Here is a 22,730-nt window from a genome sequence, read left to right as displayed (position 1 = left end):
TAACTTAAATGTTCCTACAGAAGCATAAGGAGTATTAAAAACAGGGTTGCAAAACTACAAAGATCAGGATTTAACAAAGACTAGGATGTAACCGAAGTAACCGAGAATAACTTGATCAGGACACCAAGATACTTATTTGTGAGGAGAATGAGTCCATGGAAAGGCCAGACGGAATGGAAGAGGAGGAGATGTGGGAACAGTGCCTGCAGAAGGAGAAGCAGACTGGATGCTATGCCTCAGGTTGGGATTTCATGCAGAAAATTAGTAAAAGATATATTGGCACGGGAATGAGGAACTCACGCTTGGTTAGGCCCCCAGACCGACTGAACAGACAGCAGTCCTGTCCTTGACTTTGACTGCCCTGAGGTCACGGTCTTGTAGGATAAAAATCTGGACAGGGACTAACTGTATTTTATCTTTAGAAAACGCATTTTAGTCAAAGTCTTTTTCTCTTCTAGTCTCCAAACTGATCTTTCTGGAGTAGCTACTCACACTTTAACTGATGTTTTGTCTTTACACCCTTGGAAGCATTCCTTCCTTTAGTTGATCCTTTCCTCCTAACATTATTCCTACACTGCAATATTCATGTTCCTGCTTCTCCTTCATTCCCTCTTCCTTTCAGACTGCCAAAAGAAACTGTCTTATTCTCTGCTGCATTTCCTTTGCAGCACACGCTCGCACACAGATTGCACATAAATGTGTAGCCTCTTCAGTTATTAGCATGTGAGTATCCTTCCATCCCCACTCAACTCATTGCAGGATGACAGGACTGTAAAAAGAGAGAAGTAGTCCTTCATGTAGGTGGAATACAAGTCATTTATGGACTCCTTAACTGAAAGTATCCACTTTCAGTATAACAACAGTGTTAGTGTGAGTATAACAACAACACTTTATGACTTGAAGTGATCAGAAATATTGGAAGTGGAAGAAATATTTAAATGCATAGAAGTCTCTAAACTGAGAGAGCCAGACAGTTTTGCTGACACGATTGCCTGCAGAAGTTAATCTTAATTGATGAAGCAGTTGATGGGGAGCTAGGAAAGCCAATTATTATGAAGTCTTCCTTCTGTAGCTGAAGTTTTCATAAATCAGATTCAACCTGTCTGACAGCACAATCCCTGGCTTTAGAAACCATTAATCAGAAGCTGACAGTCAGAATCAATGCATTTAGACACAAAGTGTAGAACTGCAAAAAGAATCAGAAATAACTGTAAAATTAAGAAAGCCCTTTTATGATCAGCTCTGAAGGTCAGAAAATGTTTAAGAGAAATCACATGAGGACACATGGAAGTCATGAAGAAACATCATCAAGCCCTTTTCTAAGCTCTGTCACTTTGCAAAGGAAACAAAAATACCAGTTAACTTAGGGAAAGATTCAGGAGGAAATTACATTACATGTGGTTCAACCTAGTAATATCTAGAGTTGAGACTTCATGCACTAGAAATTAGTGATTATCAACACAAAGTCACAGTGCTTTTCAGCAAAGGCTTAACACAGGTTGCAAGAATTGTTAAAGGCTACTTAAGGAGAACAAGGCAAGCATCTGCAACTAATTCTATAGGAACTAGCTTGGAACCTAGCTAAAAGACAGGAACAAATTTTAAAAACAGTTTTTCACTCAAGCAGTGACAGAAATAATGACATTTGAAGACAATGTTTACAGATGGTTTTACAGATTTGTAGTTTTCTTGAAAATGAATTTTAAACAATGAATTATTTAGTAAAGCTATTAATAACCATAGCAGACAATAAATGACATGTGGTTTAATGAAGAAATGTGATAATACCATATTTTCTTAGAAGTAAAGAAAAATCATCTGGGATATTCAAGGGCTCTTATTTTATCAGACAGACTGAAAAAACAAGAAGAACTTTTGATTGGTAAAAATAAGACAATTTATGTAAAGGAGACAGCACCATGATGTACAGCACAACAAAACTGCCTTAAACCTACTCCCCTCTATCCCAGAGTATGAAATACAATAAACAGCTAACAAATTGGCATAGAAAATGTCACAGGAATTAAATTTAGGCTAGGTGTGCACTACGCAAAGCAAGGGTTGTACTCGCGATGCTGCAGTGTGGTACTGAATCTGTATCTAATTCAGAAGACCCTCCTGTAGCCAACACCTGCACTGCTCGCTTCCTAGCGAGGGCTGTTGTGCCCCTCTTCTGCTGACAAAAATCCACATATGTCACATGCTTTTAATAGCTTCCTTACCTCTCACAGTGTGCCTAATAACTCCACAACCATGGCGTCTTATTAGGAAATTGGGTTCCCTGTCTCTGCTTTACTCGCCTACAGTGCTCCCACTTCTTTTAACACCTTTCTTTTAACTCCTAAAGCAGTTGAACACTTTCAACAACCTCCACCACGTGGCTTTGCTTCACTTTCAATAAAAGTCTGTTGGCTGAACAGATCACTTCTTCCCATCTAAAAATGCAAACTAATTTCAGCAAAGAATTCAACATCCCAAATCACTTTTTAAAAATAAGCAGTGGCTATTCAAAAGAATGCTGGAGCACCGAGTTTAGTACATGAAGAAGTGTCCCCTGGTTTTCCACAGGAGAGATTCCACTGAGAACTTCTCCCATGCCAGGCTGGCATTGTGTAGCTTTTCTATTTAAAATTAAACACTTCAGTGAAATGCTAACACTCAGCTGTGCACTGTGCTTCTTCATCAGTCATTGAGCAACTGACTGCACCGAGGGGTGCAGCTGCTTGTCTGCCTGTGAGAAAGCGGGCTTGCTTCCTCAGCCTGTGAGAAGGCTCCACGACACATCCAAGTCTCTTTCAAGGCAGTTTTATTTCTCAATACTCAAATATAAGCACAGTGTGAAACCACACAGCTCCTTAGCTCATATGAGACCAGGGCTTTTAGAAGCATCCTTCCTTCAATTCCTCTGCTTAAGCATTTACTTCAGCAGCCCACCTCTGTTCAATATCTGACCCTTTCCAGCAGAGAGGGGTAACAGTAGGGGGTTGACTGGTCCCAAGGTCTGTGGCCTTTTTGAAAAAGGGATGGGGCCCAGCCAAGGGACAGCTCTAATACAAATCAAAACCAACATGTTTCTTAGTTCTCTTTTTCCTCGTACAAATGGGCTGAATTTTAGAAAGTCTCTCCTGTCCTTCCTTCTTTCTCTATGCCCAGTTCTTCTTCCTTCTCCTGCCCCAGGAGTTTATCTGCTTTTTGGTGTGTTTAGGAATAGGCCTGTGGAGCTCCCCCTGATTTTTAGGAACCTGTCAATATCCTGCTTTTATTAGTCTGGAACTGAAGTCCCAATCCTGAAAGGAGAGATGCACATGCAGAGTGACTACACCCTTGTTTGTGCCCTGCCACTGATTTGAGAGTTTAACTCCCTGACAGATGCACCCCTGTGCCTTCAAGTGCCTACACAGCTTAAAAATCTGGACACCGAGTGTCTGCAGATGTATCTTACTATCCCCCTATTTTGGCTGTGTTTTTACGCTTTGCTCTGGACAGGTAGGTTTTAATGTATTGCCATTGTGGGGCTGTGAAAAGGAGCAAAATAAAATACCAACAAAATACCGCAAGACTCACAATGTAGCTGCAGTGAGCAAATGTGCAAATACATTTGAAAACTCAGCTCAGAATTTATTCCATTTAGAAAACAAAACCTGTAATCCTTTAGGCAGAAGTTTTCTTCCAAAGACAGGAGAGAATACTTGGTTCCCTGTCTGTACGCTCACAGGTCCTGCATGTCATTGCAGCGCATGTGAAGTGGTGTTAGTGAGAGAAGAAAAGCTGACTCCTTCCACTTCAGTACCCTGTTAAATGTTATTCTTGAAGAGAAAATGTGCATGGCTGGCCTGCTTCGCCAGCCCAGAAAGCCTCACTATTCCACCTAAATCTCTTCCATAGCATAGTTTAAGTTTTTAGCATAAATCTTAGACAAAACACCAAACAAAACCGCTTCCCTCTAGAGTCCTTGGGCACCACCTCTGTAATTTTACTGCAGGATCCTCCTTCCTTTTCAATGATTTTAAAGGGAACATTTAACCACTTTTCAACAAAGTCTAATAAACTGCCGGACCTCAGCAGGGAAAGCTGACTTATTAACCCTATAACAGTACCATCATCTCCTATTTAAAAGCAGCAATACAAAGTACAAAGGCAGCAAGCAACATTCGAGAAAGGCTATCTGCTCTCTCACTTCCTCATCCATCCGCAGACCGCCTTCCCCACTGATACCGAGTCCTTCAGACCACTTCCCCTCTCTCCTCTTCACTGCAGGCTGCCCACAGGCCCTATCAGCGACTGTGGGCATAGAAGTAGCACTAGAAAAATTATTTAAGGCAGTGTTCAGCAGTTTCAGTGTCAGCTATCCCCCCACGGTTCTCTCAATTTGAATTTGTGCTATAAATAAGAAAAGTCAATCAATTCCACAGGACCAGATGTTCCTGCACAGTCTACTAGTAGCAGGCATATTGAGCTGAAAATTGTTGCTCTGTGTAACTACTGGGGTTTGTATCCTATGGCTATATATAGCAATATATTTAAACTTACCCTGGCTCCCAAATGCACGCCAGAATGCAGCGCACAAACAAGGAAACCAAAGGTAAGGTATCATGCGTTTAATTTTTAGTCACAACTTTCTAAATTCACACTGTGGTAAATTAGCTTGAACTACCTTCAAATGAAGCTTCCAACACCACCTTTTTAAATAGCTATAAGAAGATTTGACTATAAATTTGTCAGCCCAAGAACTTTCAACAGAAAATGACAATTCAGAAGTGTTTCACAGAAAGCTTGTCATTTCAGTGAGCCTCCTACGTGACTCGGTGAGCTAAGCCCAATGGACTGCTGACCAGCCATGATTTCCAGGGTCATGTACTCTATTCCAGTACATGGCATCCTAGGACCTCCAGGTTCTTGTTGCAAAACCAGAAGGTGGCAAACCTGGAAGCTCCAGTCCTACCTGGGACTCAGGATATGGGCTCTGAAAAGTACTGAATTCTCCTCCAAAGCCACCAGCACTTGCAGTGTCCTTGCCATGGAAGCTGCTGCTCTGGCTGTGTCTGCTCCCAATCTCTGAAGCCCACTATTCAGACTATTCAGTTGCACTTCTGATACTCCTATGTCAGGTAACTCTGACGGGAAGCCAGAAGTTAAGAGGCAAGGAAGCTATGGAAATGACCGGAAATGCAGATTTTCAAGCTCTCAGACTCAAAATCACTTGGAAATTTTTTGAAAAAAAGGTGCTCTGGTTATTCTGAAAAACTTTTTCAGACCTTCTACTTAAAAGTCAGTTTTTACATGCTCCAAAGTGCAATAATCCTTGCTGTCCTTTCTCTCCTCAGTGTCAGAATGACAATCAGTAAGATAGCTCCAGCTTTCAAAGAATTCTGGATGTAACAGTAAATTAGGAAGCACTTTGTAGTTGTTTTGAGAAAGGCAAGAAATCTGTGATAAAGTTCAGAAATTTAGCTAGGCTTCCCAGATACCTTGTTTTTAACCAAGCAACTAATTAAAATCTACCACACTGTAACCTTGCTAATTTGGAGCTAATAACATGGAAACCCACAGCAGATTATTGCTACCTGAAGATCAGCCACAAGTAAACACAACAGAAAAATAAACCCTCTGCATTCCATTCTTTCATTCATTGGAAAAGTGTAATTTAGTTTAAATTCTAAGCATACGATTATATTTTTGTAGTACACTTCAAAACAAGAAGGAATTCTAATACCCTACAGACTTCATTAAACCTAACCTTCGGCAATTAAGGCATGCTGTGAATCAAGGAGCAAGTGCTATTTGTGAAATGTATATTGGTGACATACCAACTAGTTAAACTCTATTGCATTTTGAAACTTTTTCAGCAATAACAATTTTATTATCTGGGTACTTTAGCATCACCTGAGTGTCCATGAGCCTTAATTTAGCTTCCTAGAGAGAGAGGAAATATTGTAGTCGTCTGTGTTTGGAGGGAACACAAACTGGTAAACATACCACTGTTTTGAATTCAGACACTTGCCACAGCAGCCAGTCTTCGTTAAGCGTGTACAGGGCTTTGCAAGTTATCGCATCAACAGGTCCTTTGTTTATCCTCTGATTGAGGGTTGTTACTAGCAAATAGAAAGGTTCACCAATTGTCTCCTAGGACATGAAACAAACGCAAGGAACATATTTATTTTTGTAATCATTAAACGGGCAAGAATAACCAGAAAAAAATCAAGTGTAACAAATTATTTCCTTTTAACTAACTTGTTATCTTGCAATTAGAAAAAATCCCTCTGAGCAGATTTATCTAGTTATTTGTTTAACCTCCATCCTTTGCTTTTTGGTGTGAAAGTCTCATGCAAATAGCAAGGGACAGCTGGAGTGCGTGGCAAGAAAACTCACAGACCCTTGCTGTGCACAAGCACACTACAGACAAGCTGCTCCTACTCCACGGGGCAGATGCTTCCTAGTTCCACCGAAGAGCAGGTGGGGGGTGAGACGTCCATGTGTTCACATGCATACTTCAGCTATTTCTTCCTTTTCCAGTCTTGTGAGAAAACAAGCTAACGACTAGCTTCCTTTTAAATTGGCATCTCCCCTTGTTGTCCCTGAAAAAAAGCCTTGGGAGCAAGGTGGTGGGACATACGCTGGTGTATCAACAAAAGAGGGAATGAAACTGGGGCTTCCCTCTCCTGCCTGAACCCCAGGCTTCAGGAAAGAAACCTGAAAAAGGAAGGATGGATCTCTGTTTCCATGTGACACCATTCCTGCAGCCTGGCTAAGGCATCTCACTAGCACAGCTCTGTAAAGACGACTGGTATATCGAGAACAGATCTCTGACAGCTCTTTGGCTCTCTCCTGGGGTTTCTGGAAACCAGTGTGAGCTGCTGAGCCTCAAAAAATTCTGCTGCTCTATTAATGCAAGGACTGATATGAGCAATACCGTCACACTGGTAAGTGAGACAGGAAGCATAACCAAGCACTGAAACCAAGAACGAAGTGCTACCAAGTGGGCTAAAACAAACAAACAGTAAAATGAGATCAAATTATTATTTTGTTTCCACTTGAAGTAATTTAGTTCTTGAAATCTGCAATGCTGTTTGGAGGTTAAAAAGTTTGGAAAGAATTTTAGCTTTCCAAAAGATGGTATTCCTTAAATCTCCATTACGTAGTAGCTTTCCAACAGCTTGCATAGAAAGGTACAGCTGCATTTTAACAAGGGTGTCAGTCTTTCAGTATGATCACAATGCATCTCATGGAGATGAAATGACGTCTGACACGGGAAAAGGATATGCTAGAATTGCAAAATTACCCAAATCTCAACCAAATGACATGATCATTGCTCACAGATGTGCTCTTTTCCTACACCACATTGATGATAGCTGGCCAAATCACCTAAACTAGAAAAGTGCGTGTTAATAATGTTAAACGTTATACTGAATGGTTTAAACTGATCCCTCTAACAACTCCTGTGGAAGAAATCCATTTTTAAAATTCTTTCTCTATCTTATGTAGTGGAAAGATGTACACGTACCCGGAGAAATCCAGAAAGGCAGACAGACATCCAGTTTGTCAGCAATTTTTCTACCACAGATTCGGTTCGTCTGAGCAGGAGCTTAGGCTGTACATTGCTTGACTGCTCCATCAGGTCCTTTGTCAACACTTCCAAAATATGGGTTAGGTAAACTAGCTTAGTCTGTAGTGCAATAGTCAAGAAGGACGCAAACAAGCACCTGTTAAAAAAAAAACAAACAATCCGCAATGCTATAATATTTGAAATTTCTTTTCTCAGTCATCTTTAATAAATGAAACACTCTTTAGTGAAGTTCATATCCTAAGTTTTCTCTCCTCAGGCACAGAAACTGTCCACTGATCTCTACAAAAATATAAAAAATGCAAGTCCATCTGCTCTTGTGATTATTTTTTAAACACAGAATTTGTGTCTCTAAATTTAATTCTGCAGAACAACACCTGCTTCAGTGACAGAACATTTCTGAACTGTAGAACTGTTGATCTAACTGCAGGAAGTGTTTACAGTTTTGAAGTGAGTTTTCCTGCTCCTTTGCCTCTTTGTTTACACGTACAAACATTCTGATTTCTCTTTAATGGCTTGTTTTAATGGCAATGTTTTTTCTTCCTCAGTGTGTGCAGATGGGGAAGATGGAAAAGTCCTCTGGGGTAATGCAAGCTTGTTTTGCAAGAAGTAGAAAAATTACATTTGTGTGCTACAATCCATGTTGTTTTTTCCTGCTAATTCTTTGTCTTGAAGATGATAAGCATAATCATACTGTACCTGTCTTTCACAGAGAAATTTTTCTGCTTTTCAAGGGTGTGAATGAGAGTAACAAGAAAGTTCTTGTTACAAATTAAAGCATGCAACATGTTGAAGCTTTCATCCTTGCTCGTTTGGTCTCTGCTCTGGAATAGTTAAACAAAAATAAGCAAACTGTAGTTTGGCTATGATGGATTCTTAATGCTCAGAAAAATGGTAAGCAACATATGGGATAAGATCCTGGCCTCCTTCAAATCAGTGGGAATTTTGCATTTTATTATGGGTCTCAGGATTTTACCGAAGATGAATTTGCGTTTGTGCATAACACAGAGTACACACATGCAGAGCACACATTTTCCGCCAGATACACAAAGTAATGCTAATAGTTAAGTCTGCCTGTCATTTCCCATGACTAGATTCTGTTTATGTTATTTAAATAAGTCATAATGTACATTGGGTAACAGCATCTTACATAGCAAGTTCTTTTTATACATAAATCCATGTAACCCTCCTCACGGGGGAAAGGAACATATTGAAAATGCAATCTGATGCTTTCTAGGACAACACTGAGATAAGGGATAAAATCACTCTTAAAAAAGTTTATTAATTAAGGCATATCTCACTACATCAACTTACCTGTGGCATGTCTTCACTGAAGATGGATGCAACGTCTCCTGACTAAAATATAAGACAGGTGATATTTATCATTCTTACGTATACCAAAAGCTTCTAACACATGTACGTTAAACATGCCAGGCATGTTCCTGGTGGCATACAACTTGAAACAAAACAATGGAACTGCTGGCTTCTAATGAGGCTTCAATATAAAACTTTACACAATAATTCTGCAAAGGTGCTGCCAACGTTCACTGAAAAGTGAACTCTCGGAGATGACCTGGTATCGACTTCAGCGTTACTGTGGGTGTTACTCTGTGCTGCTGAGCGGCACTAGCACAGCAGTCAGCTAACGCTCTGCCAGGAAAAGCTGTTTATTACCCTCTTCTGCAAATGTGCTGGTGTGCAAGGGGAGCTGCAGGCTGCATCCTTCTTGGACGGCAATGATAGCCTTCGGTATGCAGGGCTTCTGTAACAGAGTGACACTTGAGCTCATGTGCCTCCATTCATTTCAAGGCACTTTATGAATGTTCACTAATGAACTCTCCAGGAGGTCCATGCTGTCAGTCTCCAGAGAGGCACAGGTGCCACCACACATGCAGTCCTAGCAAAAGCTCTCACAAAAAAGGGAAGCCCCCAGTTCTCAAAGAGCTTGTCAATGCCTCTCGTCTGACTCTTACAGCCTGTAAGGTCCCAACACAGCTGCGTGTTCCCAAAGCAGCACCCTTGAGCAACAAATTCACACTAGGAACGTTTACTGTCATCTGCTTTATCTGTGATGCTGGCGGTCCCTAGCTTCCTTATAGAATCTTAGAATTGCAGAACGGATTTGGTTGGAAGTGACCTTCAAAGATCATCTAGTCCAACCCCCCTGCCACGGGCAGTGACACTTCTGCTCGGTCAGGTTGCTCAAAGTCCCATCCAGCCTGACCTTGAACACTTCCAGGGATGGGGCATCCACAGCTTCTCTGGACAACCTGTTCCAGTGCTTCACCACCCTCATCCTAAAGAACTTCTTCCTTATGCCCAATCTAAATCTATCCTCTTTCAGTTTAAAACCATTTCTCCTCGTCCTGTCGCTACAGGCCCTCATGAAAGGTCTCCCTCTGTTATAAGCCTCCTTTATATTGAAAGGCTGCGATAAGGTCTCCCTGGACACATCTCTTCTCCAGGCTCAACCACCCCAATTCTCTCAGCTTGTCCTCGCAGGGGAGGTGCTCCAGCCCTCTGCCCATTTTCGTGGGCCTCCTCTGTACCCACTCTAACAGGTCCATGTCCTTCTTGTGCTGGGGACCCCTGAGCTGGATGCAGTGCTCCAGGTGGGGTCTCATGAGAGCAGAGTAGAGGGGGAGAATCACCTCCCTCAAACTTCTGGCCAGGCTTATCTTTATACAGCCCAGGGTACGACTGGCTTTCTGGGCTGCAAGCGCATGTTGCTATCTCACCTCTAACTTTTCATCTACGTATCTGATTTTTCATCCCTCCTTTTCCTCATGCCTTCTGTTCTCTTCTCCCCTACCATACTCCTCTTCTTTTCCTTCACTGGCTATTCCCATTTTTCCAGAACTTCTCCAGCACCCCTAACACTACCTACCAATAAAACACACACTCGAACAGACTAAACCCACCAGAACCACATTAAAGGTTAAAAATGCTTGTGAACAGAGAACAAGCATGGTAGCATTAAACCAAACAATGCAGGAGATTGAGGGAAAACAGAAGCAATAATCCAAATTTAACAAGTAAAGCAAAAATCAGGCTTAGCATAAGGAATATTTTAAAAATAGATGTAATAGCCATTTAGCACCTACAAGCATAAAGCAGAAAACAAAAGCTATCAAGCCAGATTAGATATAGAAAATTGAAGGAGTGGGAAGTGAGAAGCTCAACATGAAGATGGGGTCCATCACTCTTAATTTTAGGTATCTGACTCCCCCTTTAAGCAACCCATCCCATCCTGAGACAGATGTCTCAGGCAAGGGGGATGAATCACTTCCTTGAGCAGCCTGTCTTTCCACTGACTACAGAAGATGCTCAGTGAACAGCTTTGATGCCTGTATTGAAACAGGTCAGATTATATGAGACAAAACCCATTGAACACACTGGAAGGCAGAAAGAGTACAATATGGATATCATTCAAATGCATGAGGTTAAGAAAGGGAAGTGGTGGCTTGTCACTTTGACCCTTCCGCCAACCCTTCTGACACTTGGTTTTCATCTACTACCCCTTCGCCTTTTCTGTTCATCTGCAATATTTGTTGAGTAGAGCACTGTTCTCTTACCACGTTCATGAAGCACAAGGCATGTTTGGACACTCCCGCAATGTAAATGGCAAGTACTTAGCAGGAAAAACAGGCACACAATAGGTTAAATAACTTGCCTGACACCACTTGTCTGTAGAGAGCTAATAGTGGAAAGTTTACCTTTGTGGTATCAGTATTTCAAACAGAGACAAAATCTAACTGGAATAATTTCCAGGATGTGCAGTGGAATGAGATTTGCCCAGGCAAAAGAGGAGCCCTTCCCTTTCTGACCTCACATAATGCAACAGAGTGGCAGACTTCGTGCCTTTTTTTCTTCCCTTTTTATTTGCATAAAGCAAAGCATTTCCACCCAGACAGCTTCTACGGATTGTTACTGTTTTGACAGAGGACTATCACTAGGAAAAGATATATTCCTAAAAATAAAAACACTATTTTAATGCTAATATGCCTGGCAGCAAAACAAACTGAAAGGAAAAGGGTGCAGAAAGTAAGGTTTCCTTGCTCCACTTCCTTCAAACCTCCTAGTGACCCCATACGAATTTGACTGGGGGCATCACAGCAGTACCAGCAGAGATATTCCCAGTTTCCTCTGGTGTGAGAACTGGACTCAAAGTGTACAAAGATTATGCATATGTAATTGTTAAATATTATTCTGCCTTAGTATCTAGTATTTGGTGGTGTACAAAAAAAAGGGCCCTGATTCTGCATTACCACATGTGTTTCACTTTATCACAATGAGCTTTTAGTGGGATCACACATGGCGATAAAGAGAAGTAGGGTGCAGATAAGACTGCAGGACTGGGCTGCAGCCGCAGCAGCGATGAGTAACACATGAAGACTAGTAGAAAATGTGCATACATACCAGCTATACCCTAAACACCACAGCACTAAACAAAGGTTTCTGCTCATTGGTGTCAGTTATACAGCAAAATATCACCAGCTGAGATCACAGCTTCTGCCAATTAGTAAATTCCAGTAAGCCCTGGTTAACATCATGATATAATTTTGAAAGCTGTGGCAAATGCACTGTTCAGCATCCTGATGTGCCACATACGCTGAAAAAACAGCAAGAGAAGTAAAACAATCAGGAGAAGGCCTCTTCGGTCCTCTGATGCAGTGGCACAAACGGCTCCAAAGAACAATGAAAATATTCACCTCCAAACTGGACAGCACATAAGTATTTATGTAATATTTAAGCATTTGACCTGCACTCCTTTGAATCAAGGAATTTCTGTCAGCAGCTTGGAGTAGAAAGTCAGCATGACCTTAGAGCCATTTCTTCATCCCACAAGTCTAATTAGGAAGTGTCACGATGTTAGCTAGCATGTTAGCTAGCCTGACTGTTACTTTAATTAGCTAGAGCATGGAAAGTGAAAGCATGAGAACAAAAAAAAGCAATGGCTAAATTATAGATTAGTTAGGATGGCCTGAAAGGCAAGCAGCTTGGTGAAGCTGAGCAAAAAAGAAATGGATGCACACACAACCCTTGAAAATTCAACAACAGTGCTTTATCTACAGCATTTAGGCTTGGTTAAATATAGAGATGTACAGCCTCAAGTGTTCTTTGGTAATTCTTGATTTAAGAGAAGTTTCTTGTGAAAACAATGTGCAATTACTGTGTAGTATTTACTTTAGTTATTTGATCCTGACCTTCCTAGCTTTTTCACTACTACACAGGGCTGACAACTGAAAGACTTGTAAATATTTACCTCTGGAAAGAAAGTCCTAAGAGCAAAGTGTTTGTAGTCAAGGAAGGGAACGGTTCCAAAACTATCCACCACGTCTAATTCATCCATCTGCAGTTCGGCAAATCCTGAAAAAGCAACCCCCCTCCCCACCCAGACAGTTAGTTTAGCTGACACAAAATCATCTTCACAATTATAACTTGGCCCCAACAGATGTTCCTTAAAACACAGTTTTCAGGGAAGAGGGGCTGTTTTTCTAGATGAAGTTCTTACGAGCGGGAAAGTACCAATCAGGTTTTTTTCCCCACTTTTGTTGAGGGAAATATGACATGCAATCCTATTAGCTCAGTGCTATCTGCTACCACAGTGCACATCAACATTAAAGAGGAACTCTGATACAACACAAAAATATTCTAACAGCTATAAAATTAAAGTGTTTATACAATGTGAGCTTCTTGACAGTTTCAGTTCAGAAATTATGCTGTATTTAAGCTCTATAAAGCTCTTTAGACCTACCCTCACGTATTTCCTTCCGAATCTCATATTCCAGCAGTTCAAGCTGCTGACTCTGTTTACGAGTTAACTCTTTGGATTTGTATCTAGTAACTATGAATGCCACTAAAAAGGAAGAAAAAAAGATTATGAGTACAGAAATTGCAGAACAGACAACCCCTATACAAGACATATTTTAATATTATTTTAAGAAACAGAAAGATTAATATATACTTGCACTCTCCAGGAGGATTACTGTTTCTACTGTTGTCAGTGTGCTAGTACCCAGGAGCCCTGGTTATCTGGATCTAAACCCAAATTTTTAATAAAAAACATTCCTTTTAACAAGGTCTTAGAATTGTCAATCCACCTTTATTTGAAAGTACAGCACCCCCTGCTATGTACAACCTGCACAGTGAGACACAGAATCTAACAACCACTTCTGTTACTAGCAACCTACTTAAAGTAGCACTGATTAAACAGGAAAAACAGTTGTTTTGAACAGTAAATCCACTTCCAAACTGTTAACTTCTCTAAAGCTTTTTTTTCAGAGAGTGAAGGCATGAGATAAAGTTCCTGTAAAGGTAATGCACTTTTTAAAAAGAAACCCAACCAAACAAAAGAATAAACCCCTAAACTTGTTACAACAAATGGAAATTTACTGAATATATCACCCTGTCAAAACATTCAGAAAAAAACAGTGACAAAAAGAGAATGGGGTAACTGTTTACCCTCCTCAATTTAGCAATGACCTACAAATTAATGAATGATCCAAATGAGACTGAGCACCACAAAACACTGCCTGAGGATAAGCAGTTTGTTAGGGAACATCTGCCCCAGGGACAGGAGGGGAGCCCAGCTCTGACAGCTGGAAAGGCCCAAGTTGTGACACAAGGATGTCAGTCCTACGGCCTGCCTCACTAAATGGTGGTGGTGAGTAATCTCAGCAGGACAGCCAAAACTACTGCTGTGAAACATGCTGTAGTCTGACAAGATGGACTTCACCACCAGACCAGCGTTCACTTTGTCCACTCTTACTGGGAACAGGGGAAAGCCACCAGAGCGTTTGTGACAGTCCTAAACATGTATGTGCGTATGTGTATCTGTTTATGCGTCACGATTACACCCTTCAGCAAATCAAAAACTGAAAATACATTATTGTACTTACCTATAATGACACCCACTACAATAGGTAGCAAAATAAGGACATATAAATATATGTATGATGATGTTGGTTTAACTTCATGCTCAAAATTTCCTAATTTGACCTGAAGAAAAATAATGGCTGTGTTAACAGACGACAGGTATTATATCAGTACTTAAAATGAAATGTCATGTATTTAAAAAAAAGGTATTTGAGGCATATGAAGGACCCTCGTTCTGCAGATTATTGGGAAGACAGCAGCAATTAGGGGAAACATATGTGAACGAACACAAACTTAACTTTTACTGATGTTTAAGCAGGGTAACAGAGCAGTGGCAAGAGAAAAACTGGGAGGTCCTCATGTAGCACCAAATTTTGCCATTGCTCTTTCTGCAATGGCCCTCAAAGGAGTGGCAAGATCTGGCCTCCAGCTGGCCAAGTGGCTCATGCACTTCAGAACTGCTGCTAAACATTCTGGCATTTTGAAGCGAGGAAGCCACGTGTTGATAATAAAAAACATTCCTTTGCACTCACAGTGTTATTCTGCTGAGCAGAAAAGTAAGATAAGGCTCACATTAATAATGAGGGAAGTACATTTTTTGATAGACGCCTGGCCCACAGCCCTCTTCCCTATTTCTTTGCAGAAGTTTCAACCTTTTTATGTAGGATGTAGGGCGTCCCTAAAAGCCCACTTAAGAACAACATACAATACATGTACAACATCCCCCAACAGCCACTGGGCTTGTCAAATGCAGGATAGGCATTAATTCTTAGGAATACATGAAAGTGCTGAAGTCTGCCAGATGCCAAAGTGAGGCACTCACCACTGATAATTATGGCTGAATAAATTTCACAAAGGAAGATCTCAAGGAGGACTATGAAAGCACATAAATAAAGGGTAGCTAAGACTATAAACAGACCAGAAGTAAAAATACGCTTTGACACAGAAAAAGAATACCACCAAGTGCCAGGGATAGAAATAAGCCTGAGATAATTGAAAAGGAGCGTTGGGTTGAAATTATTTTGGTTTACAGCAGGGAAGGTACAGATCTGGTGATTTCAATCACTGGCTTGTCACAGGAGGTGAGCAGCCAGGGCAGCTGGACACTGCCAACTGGATAGTCGCATCACAGCTACACGGACATGAGCAAGCAAAGAAACCCCACAGGGCAGCAAGGACACAGCCTTCGTATTTCTGGGGCTACAAAGAACAGAAGACAAAGCAGACCTATTTCCTCCATTAAATGTATTTTTCCCTCCGTTATTTATGTGTTTTCACAGGTTCTATACAAAGCACTTTCAGTCTGAGCCTTCCTAGGATCCCATTTGCCTTTTCTAAGGCTGAAATGCATTGGTGGCTAAATACATTAATCACCCTGTGACTAATACACCTGACCTTCTCCACTTGTCATGTCCAGCCAAAGCATTCCCAAAGCAGAAATTCCTGCTATTCATCCCTGCTTATTGAAAACTTGGGCGAAGCTTTCATTTAATTTTCCATTCATACTTAGATTATCTTTAATCTTCACCATAACCTTCCTACTCAGTGGCCCCACTTCTTTCCTTATCTTTTATTTATCTTGCTTTTGAATCACGGACTAATAAGGTACACCTGAATTCATTCTATTCCTAAATTAATTTCATTCTTTCTGCATGACATTATAAAACCTCCTCTGGACTGCTAATGCCTGTGAGCTTTATGTCACCAACAAATGTTATTACTGCATGACTTTTTTTTGTGCTCAAGTCACCAGCAATATTAAATAATATCTGTATGAAAATCAACATTGCCCAGAGTCAGATCCCCATACACAGCATCCAGTTTTTCTAATCCCTAGCGTCTTCATAATCACCATGTTAAGTAGTTTACTGAATGACTTCCAGGTACATGTGATCTACCGCTTTTTTGTTGTTGAGGAAATAATTCATCTTACCAAATGAAGATATCTAGCATAATCTGCTTTTATTAAAAAGAAGTTGACAATTATCCCATTTTCCATTTACCTCCAGGTCTTTCCCAAGTTCCTCATTCAAAATACATTATAAAGCTTTACATAGACCTAGGACTAAATCAGCAAGCCTCTATTTGCCTAGTTGGTTTTTTTTTCCTGTTTTAAATACTGGCTTTATATTTGCCCTTCTCCAATCACACAGTACCTCTCCTGACTATACAGTTTTATTTAAAATCTTTCCTACTAAGACTACAATATCATATGCCAGTTCTTCCTCAGGGCTGTGATGGGAATGATCCTGTTCCAGCTGTCTTGAGCCCCTCCATCTATCTGAATCTTGCTTATGTCACAAGAATGGCATTTTCTTCTTTGACACCTCAATTCAGACTGATCATTCTGTTTTTGACCCCACACTCAATATCCCATCTTCCTGAAAACTAAAGCAAGAGATACGTTTATTCTTGGTCCATACTATCTTCTATACCCAGCTTATCCTGTCTTCAGATTGGCCCTACTTCTTCTATGATGATTTATTTATAAGATTAAAAAGTATGTGATGATTTCCTACTTTCACATTTTTCTTAATGTTGGAAAAAATAATTTTTAAGTTACCAGAAATGAAATGTTACATTATAACTATCACACTTGATTTGCCTTAGCGAAGTGGTGACCTTTCTATGACAGTCACTCCTATGAAGCTTGCAGGATGAGTATGTGATATTGCAAGGCAATGTTAATATTTAAATGCAACACCAATCTCAGAAAGGCTTTTCCATGCCATAACTGGCTCAGACGGCAGGATCCACAGATGGGGGATCAGTTAACAGTGATATGAAATTGAGAATAGCTTCGTTAATCTTTACTATAAGCCATATGCCTTGAAGTCAATAGAGTTATTTCTGTTTTATACCACCATACACGGCCATGAGAGTCTGGCATCATTTTTCTCCCACATAAATGGTGACGATTGCTTTTTTAAAAATTCATATCTTCATCTTATTCATGGTGAAAATATCTTAAGCTGCCATTTAGCTTTGACATCCATGCTAATGTTCTTATATTTGGGGCTGGCTTTGTGCCGTATGTTCATAGCATTTTGGCCTCCCTGGTGCACGCTGAATTTTAGCCCCTTTTTCATCTGGAAATGCCTTTTCTTCTGTCTTAGTGGTGATCACTATGCACTGTTCAAGATCCTTATCTGCTTTAGTGGGAAAAGTGAATGGGAGGACACAATCCTTTTCCTCATTGCCACACTGCAGCAGCGGACTGCTTACAGATCTAAGATGAGGGGCTCTCCTGGAGCCAGTGATGCTTTATCAGTGATGTCTGTGCTGCAGCCAGAGGTCTGACAAGCTACTGCTCTCCTGGAGCTCGGAAGCAGTGAGCTCAACTTGGACTGCAAAGCTTACCTCTGACACTACAGCAGTAACCAGACAGTAAATGAACTCAGTACTCTTAGTGGTACCTAAGCTAGGCAGGCGTGCTTAGATGTAAGGCAGATAACCGGACTACCAAGTACCAGGATAACAAAAAATGTACCCAGTTCCTCCCTCTCTAATAAGTGTTCATGACCAGAGCATTAATGCTACATTTTACTTCATTTGCATAAACATCCAAACATTGTTAAACTGCAGAAAAAGGGAACTCTACTTACAAAAACTTTCACTGTGGAAAAATCGATCTTGTCTGTTCCTTCCCTTTTGAATTTGCACAGTATGGTGCTACGGTCTGGTTTTGTGGTAATATTTTGGATGCTGAACCATATCTTTTTGGTCTGTGTACCATTCATGTATGACAGATAAACCTCTACCTCAGTTTTAGAAATATTCAAGTTGTCATTTTCTTTCTAGAGGGAAAAAATTGAAGATAATAAACAGTCACTAAATACAGTAAGAAGTAAAATTATCCCCAACAACTATTTTAAATAAGGAATTATAGTTTATGACTTTCAAACTTACATATATTTTTAATTCCAGATCAGGATCCAGCTCAGTGTGCAGCTGGTAGTTAATGAACACTGGGTCAGGGTGATAGTGTAATTTGACACATGGTATAAAGGCAGTTTCCACTTTTAACATCATATCAACAACTTTACCCTCTGTTGCATGGCTCAGGCTTGGCGTTAAGTAATGATACTCAGATTCATTTCCAGGACACCTAGAGACCTAGAAATGCAATAGCGAAGCTGTAGCAGTCATTAAGCACTCAACAGTGGGTACAATTACAAACACAGGCACTCAAAATCATTTTAACGTCTTCCTGACTTCACACAGATATCTGCTAAACATCTTCTCTGCGATCAGAGTCGCATGCAGAGCACCTGGGAAAGTTTCGGTGCTGAGCTTGTATCTACGTTCAAGAGCATTTATCACACACTCTGCACGCTGCTTCAAGGCAGATTGCGCACTGCTAAGGCAGCTATTTCCTGCAGTGAGACAGGAATAGTGACAGTGATTTCTCCTTCCTTCCCCTCAATGCAGGTGACAAGAGAAGAGCAGGATGAGCTCTGCAGCAGTCCTGGGCATTAGCTCTCCCCAGCTTAAGTCCTGATAGGGGGAGTTGCTACAGTCACCCCATTGCTTATGCCATGGAGGGGTGCTGCTGTTTTCTGGTCTCTGTGCTGCAAGCCCAGGAGGCAACAGGGTACGCACCTTCTCACAGCCTCAGAGGAATGGTTTCATCCCAAAATCAGCTCCAGTCTCCTGCCCCTTGCTGAGGCAGTGGCACCATTTGTGTTCTCAACACAAAGCCAGAGAGAAGTACACCCCTCCACCGCAACAGACCCATATACGGAGGCTGGGGAGGCTCAAAAAGGATGAATTTAGAGCAAGTCTCTAGAGGATAGAAAAAAGGCTCAGGGAATTACGCAGTAGAGTAGCTTATGTGTATCCATGATCCTGTACTGAGAATGTGTGGAACTGTAATCCTACAAGTGGTCATATTTATTTCAGTAGAGTGACTGATGCGTGCCTGCAAGTGTTTGAAAAATATTGAAACCCTTCTGAAACCTCAGGAATAAAGCCTAATCCCTTAAGAGACTTCTATCTGGTACTGTAAAGGAGGTTAAGACTCACAGTGAGGTTTGATCTCTGGTCATCTGAAATAATCACGCTGTCCACCACATTAAAATTTCTACCAATCGTAGTAATTTTGCGACCACCACTGTAAAAAAAAACCAGAAAACAAACAACAAACAAACAAAAAAAAAGGCGGGGGGAAAGGAGGTTAATATTATCTGTTTTCCCGCAGACAAGTCCTGCATTAAGGCTTCAGCTGTGAATAAACTACTCGTGTATTTTGCTTTGATAGCAGCCAATATAATGAAGTCAAACTGCAGGACAAGATAATTTGAGCTATGCAGTGTACTGCCATTCTTTCCTCATAATGTAACGGTAAATGCTTTTGCTACCACAAAACCAAATGGCTTGATAGCATACACATGCATACTCCTTTTCAGGGACTCTCCACCTTGTTTTCTATTCATGCAGCCAAAGAACTAGACCGTGATTTAGTATTCTGTCTTGAAGACATAGTATTTCACTGCCCCAGAGCGGCCCCGCCTATGCTTAATTCTTGCCTTCTTCAGGACAAACCGATAGTGCCAGGCACCTCACAGTAAACATTCTCGGCAGTGTTCAGACCATCTGTCTCAGCACACACAATGGTGCTTGTGTCTGAGGGCTCTGGCTCACAATCTCTGCTGAACACAGTTGGAGTGGTTTAAGGTATTATTAATTTTCAGCTGCCTGAGCTACCCCTCACCTGGAGATGAGGGCATGTGTCCTAGCTGCTCAGCTGCTGCAGCTGCCAGCCCAACTTATTACCTCAAATCCACACTTGCCAATGCCTGACACCAAGATACCAGAACGAGAACATGGAAGTGCGTAAAAACTGTGCAGGCAGAAGGACAGGTGGAAAGCTGTGACTGAGAATATCTTAAAACCACCCTGTAAGTCTCTCACCGGAACTGTGAGTCTCCCACAGAACACAGCGGAGGCTTGAAAAGGGCTCTTTTGGCTTTAGGGAACCGGCTCCTAAAGCAAGTCGGTGTGTATCACTACAGTGGTGATTATTTTCACTTCATTTCCAGTTCACTGATACTTTATACTGTTTTAGAGGTGAAGGATATATTAGTATCAAGAAATGAAAGTTAATTGGAGCTTGAATTTATGCATGCTACCCATATTTTGGATTTAGCTTTAGTATGAAGAGACTATTTTTGACTTCTACAAAGGAGAACTGGCGGGGGCAGGAAGGATTTTACAGAATCCTGCAGAACACAGAATCTGTCTTGCAGCTATCATGACCTTATCTGTATGTTAAATGTTAAATCAATTCACCAGCATAAATTCATCCTCCACAACAGGTTACAGCAGTCATCCAAGTTTATATCAGCTGCAGTCTGGCCAAGGAAGGAGGCTCATATCAACTCAGTGGAACTACATTTTAATAAATACATAAAAAGTACAGAAAGACAAAATTACCTGATCCAGGAGGTATTTGGTGTGATTCCAAAACATGATGGCAGTGAAACATAATGTAGCGTCATTGGTGGTGAACATTTTTTCCCATTAGCCTGTATACATATACTTTTGGCCTCTTTACGTGTTGGTGGGAGGGCAAATGTCATTTGTGTATCATTTAGCACATTTCTAACTTTAATGCTGAAGGAAAAAGAAAACAGTCAGATGCTGAAACACAGATGCCACTATGCCACTCATCAGCGTTACTACACAAAGCCTACAACCTAAAGCAAAGGGTGAGGAGAGAAGAAGAACGAAACTCTCTTTGAGCTGTCAGATGGAGGTGGAAAGAGAGAGCAGGGAGTTGAAAGGACAAAGTAGGGCATCTTTTGAATGAAATTGCTATGTGTCACAATAATCACAGAAGACGGTATAGATATTGGTCTTATGGCTTTGGGATGAGGCTATGTGATGCAATGTGTGATTTTGCTGTGTAAACTGTGTACCGCGCTGTGCACTTCTCTGCGCTACTACCACACTAGCTAGTCAAGATGAGACTCTTGTTCCCTTTTCTTCCTTCTTTTTCTCTTTCCCTCTTCCCCCCTCCTTTCTCTCCTTCCTCCCTTTATCTTCTTCCTCTTTGTATCTACTTCTTCTCTCTCCCTCCTTTTCCTCTCTCCACCCTTCTCTCCTTTTGTTTTCTGTGGCCCCAATTCATGGCTGAACTAAAAATCGAACTGTACCATATGAATCTTTTTTCAAGTGCCAGCTATGTAAAATGAGCTTGGTAATCACAGACAGCCATTGCAGCTGCACCTGAAAATGACTGATTCAGAATAAGATAGCCTAATTACTGAGGGGTTTACACTGTGCAATCATCAACAGAGAAAGTATATGCTGTTGCATGAGAGATTCCTTTCCCTGGCATGGTGTCTGTGCTTTCACAAGCAGAATCCTAGAATACATGGGGGATATTTTGAAGCAGAGGAGAGTCAAACAAAAGCTGAGGCTTTCCTGTGACCTAACTTCTTGTTGTCTGCTGCAAGGCACAGAGGACCACAGAACTGCTGTAACTACTGCTGAGAGCTGCCCACCTACCCACCCATCCCTTGTATTTTACCCAAACCCCAAATTAATTGCAATCCTTTGGGCATTTAAAGTGGAAGTATAACTAAAGGAGTGCAGAGCATACCCCTTTCTGCTGAGGAGAGGTCCATGACAACTATTCACTATTGCTAGGGCAAAATGGGCATAATTTTCACCATGGAAAGAAAACAGTGTTCTTTTTCAGAGCTTAACTCACATGTCTGGTTTACAGCCAGTGATTCCAGTCAGTATGAGTTTTATGCCTGATGCACGTGTAAAATTTTCTCCTTTGACTGTTATTTCACTTTTGCCTAGCGTAGAAATCCACAAAGGTTCAATGGAATGAATGCTGATATGCTATCAGAAAACAAAACAAAACAAAATCTGGTTATAAAAAGGCTAGGCAGTTAAACAACAGCTGCAAAAACAATCACCACTCAGGAATGCAGGTTTTATGGCTCTGGAATACATTTTTTCTTATTAATTTCAAATCTTGTTAAGCTTGATCTTGGGAACTACTGTCAATCACAACTTATTTACAAGCCAACTGTTTTTACCTACATATTTTATATTTCACCTTATCTCATAACAAAGTTGCCCAAAGGAATAGCAATCTGACATACTGCAAGGTAAGTATCATAAAAACCCAGCTTGAAATGATACATTTTGTGTGACCTTTGAAGAACTAAGAAACAACGCAAGACAAAACCCACAGTGCTGTCACTATGAGAGATCAGAGAAACAAATGAAGGCATCCCTCAGGACCTGAAAAGGGGAAGCAGGGTCAAAT

The 22,730-nt window shown here is 41.0% G+C and overlaps 1 protein-coding gene across 1 annotated transcript in view; it reads right to left on the bottom strand.

Moving 5' to 3' along the window:
* Nucleotides 1-22,730, bottom strand: part of PLXNC1 (plexin C1) — a 74,059-nt gene that overhangs the window by 18,375 nt on the left and 32,954 nt on the right. The window contains exons 10-21 of the mRNA XM_064450925.1: nucleotides 22,158-22,297; nucleotides 20,876-21,055; nucleotides 19,466-19,553; nucleotides 18,350-18,556; nucleotides 18,046-18,237; nucleotides 14,464-14,563; nucleotides 13,320-13,421; nucleotides 12,828-12,931; nucleotides 8,876-8,917; nucleotides 8,261-8,385; nucleotides 7,502-7,700; nucleotides 5,977-6,123 (exon numbers count right to left, since the gene is read on the bottom strand). Coding sequence (XP_064306995.1) covers nucleotides 5,977-6,123; nucleotides 7,502-7,700; nucleotides 8,261-8,385; nucleotides 8,876-8,917; nucleotides 12,828-12,931; nucleotides 13,320-13,421; nucleotides 14,464-14,563; nucleotides 18,046-18,237; nucleotides 18,350-18,556; nucleotides 19,466-19,553; nucleotides 20,876-21,055; nucleotides 22,158-22,297 — 1,626 coding nt within the window. The remainder of the gene's footprint in view (nucleotides 1-5,976; nucleotides 6,124-7,501; nucleotides 7,701-8,260; nucleotides 8,386-8,875; nucleotides 8,918-12,827; nucleotides 12,932-13,319; nucleotides 13,422-14,463; nucleotides 14,564-18,045; nucleotides 18,238-18,349; nucleotides 18,557-19,465; nucleotides 19,554-20,875; nucleotides 21,056-22,157; nucleotides 22,298-22,730) is intronic.

This window comes from Phalacrocorax carbo, chromosome 1 (assembly GCF_963921805.1).
Source record: "Phalacrocorax carbo chromosome 1, bPhaCar2.1, whole genome shotgun sequence".
Taxonomy (NCBI): domain Eukaryota; kingdom Metazoa; phylum Chordata; class Aves; order Suliformes; family Phalacrocoracidae; genus Phalacrocorax; species Phalacrocorax carbo.
This window is presented reverse-complemented; position numbering and strand designations above follow the sequence as displayed.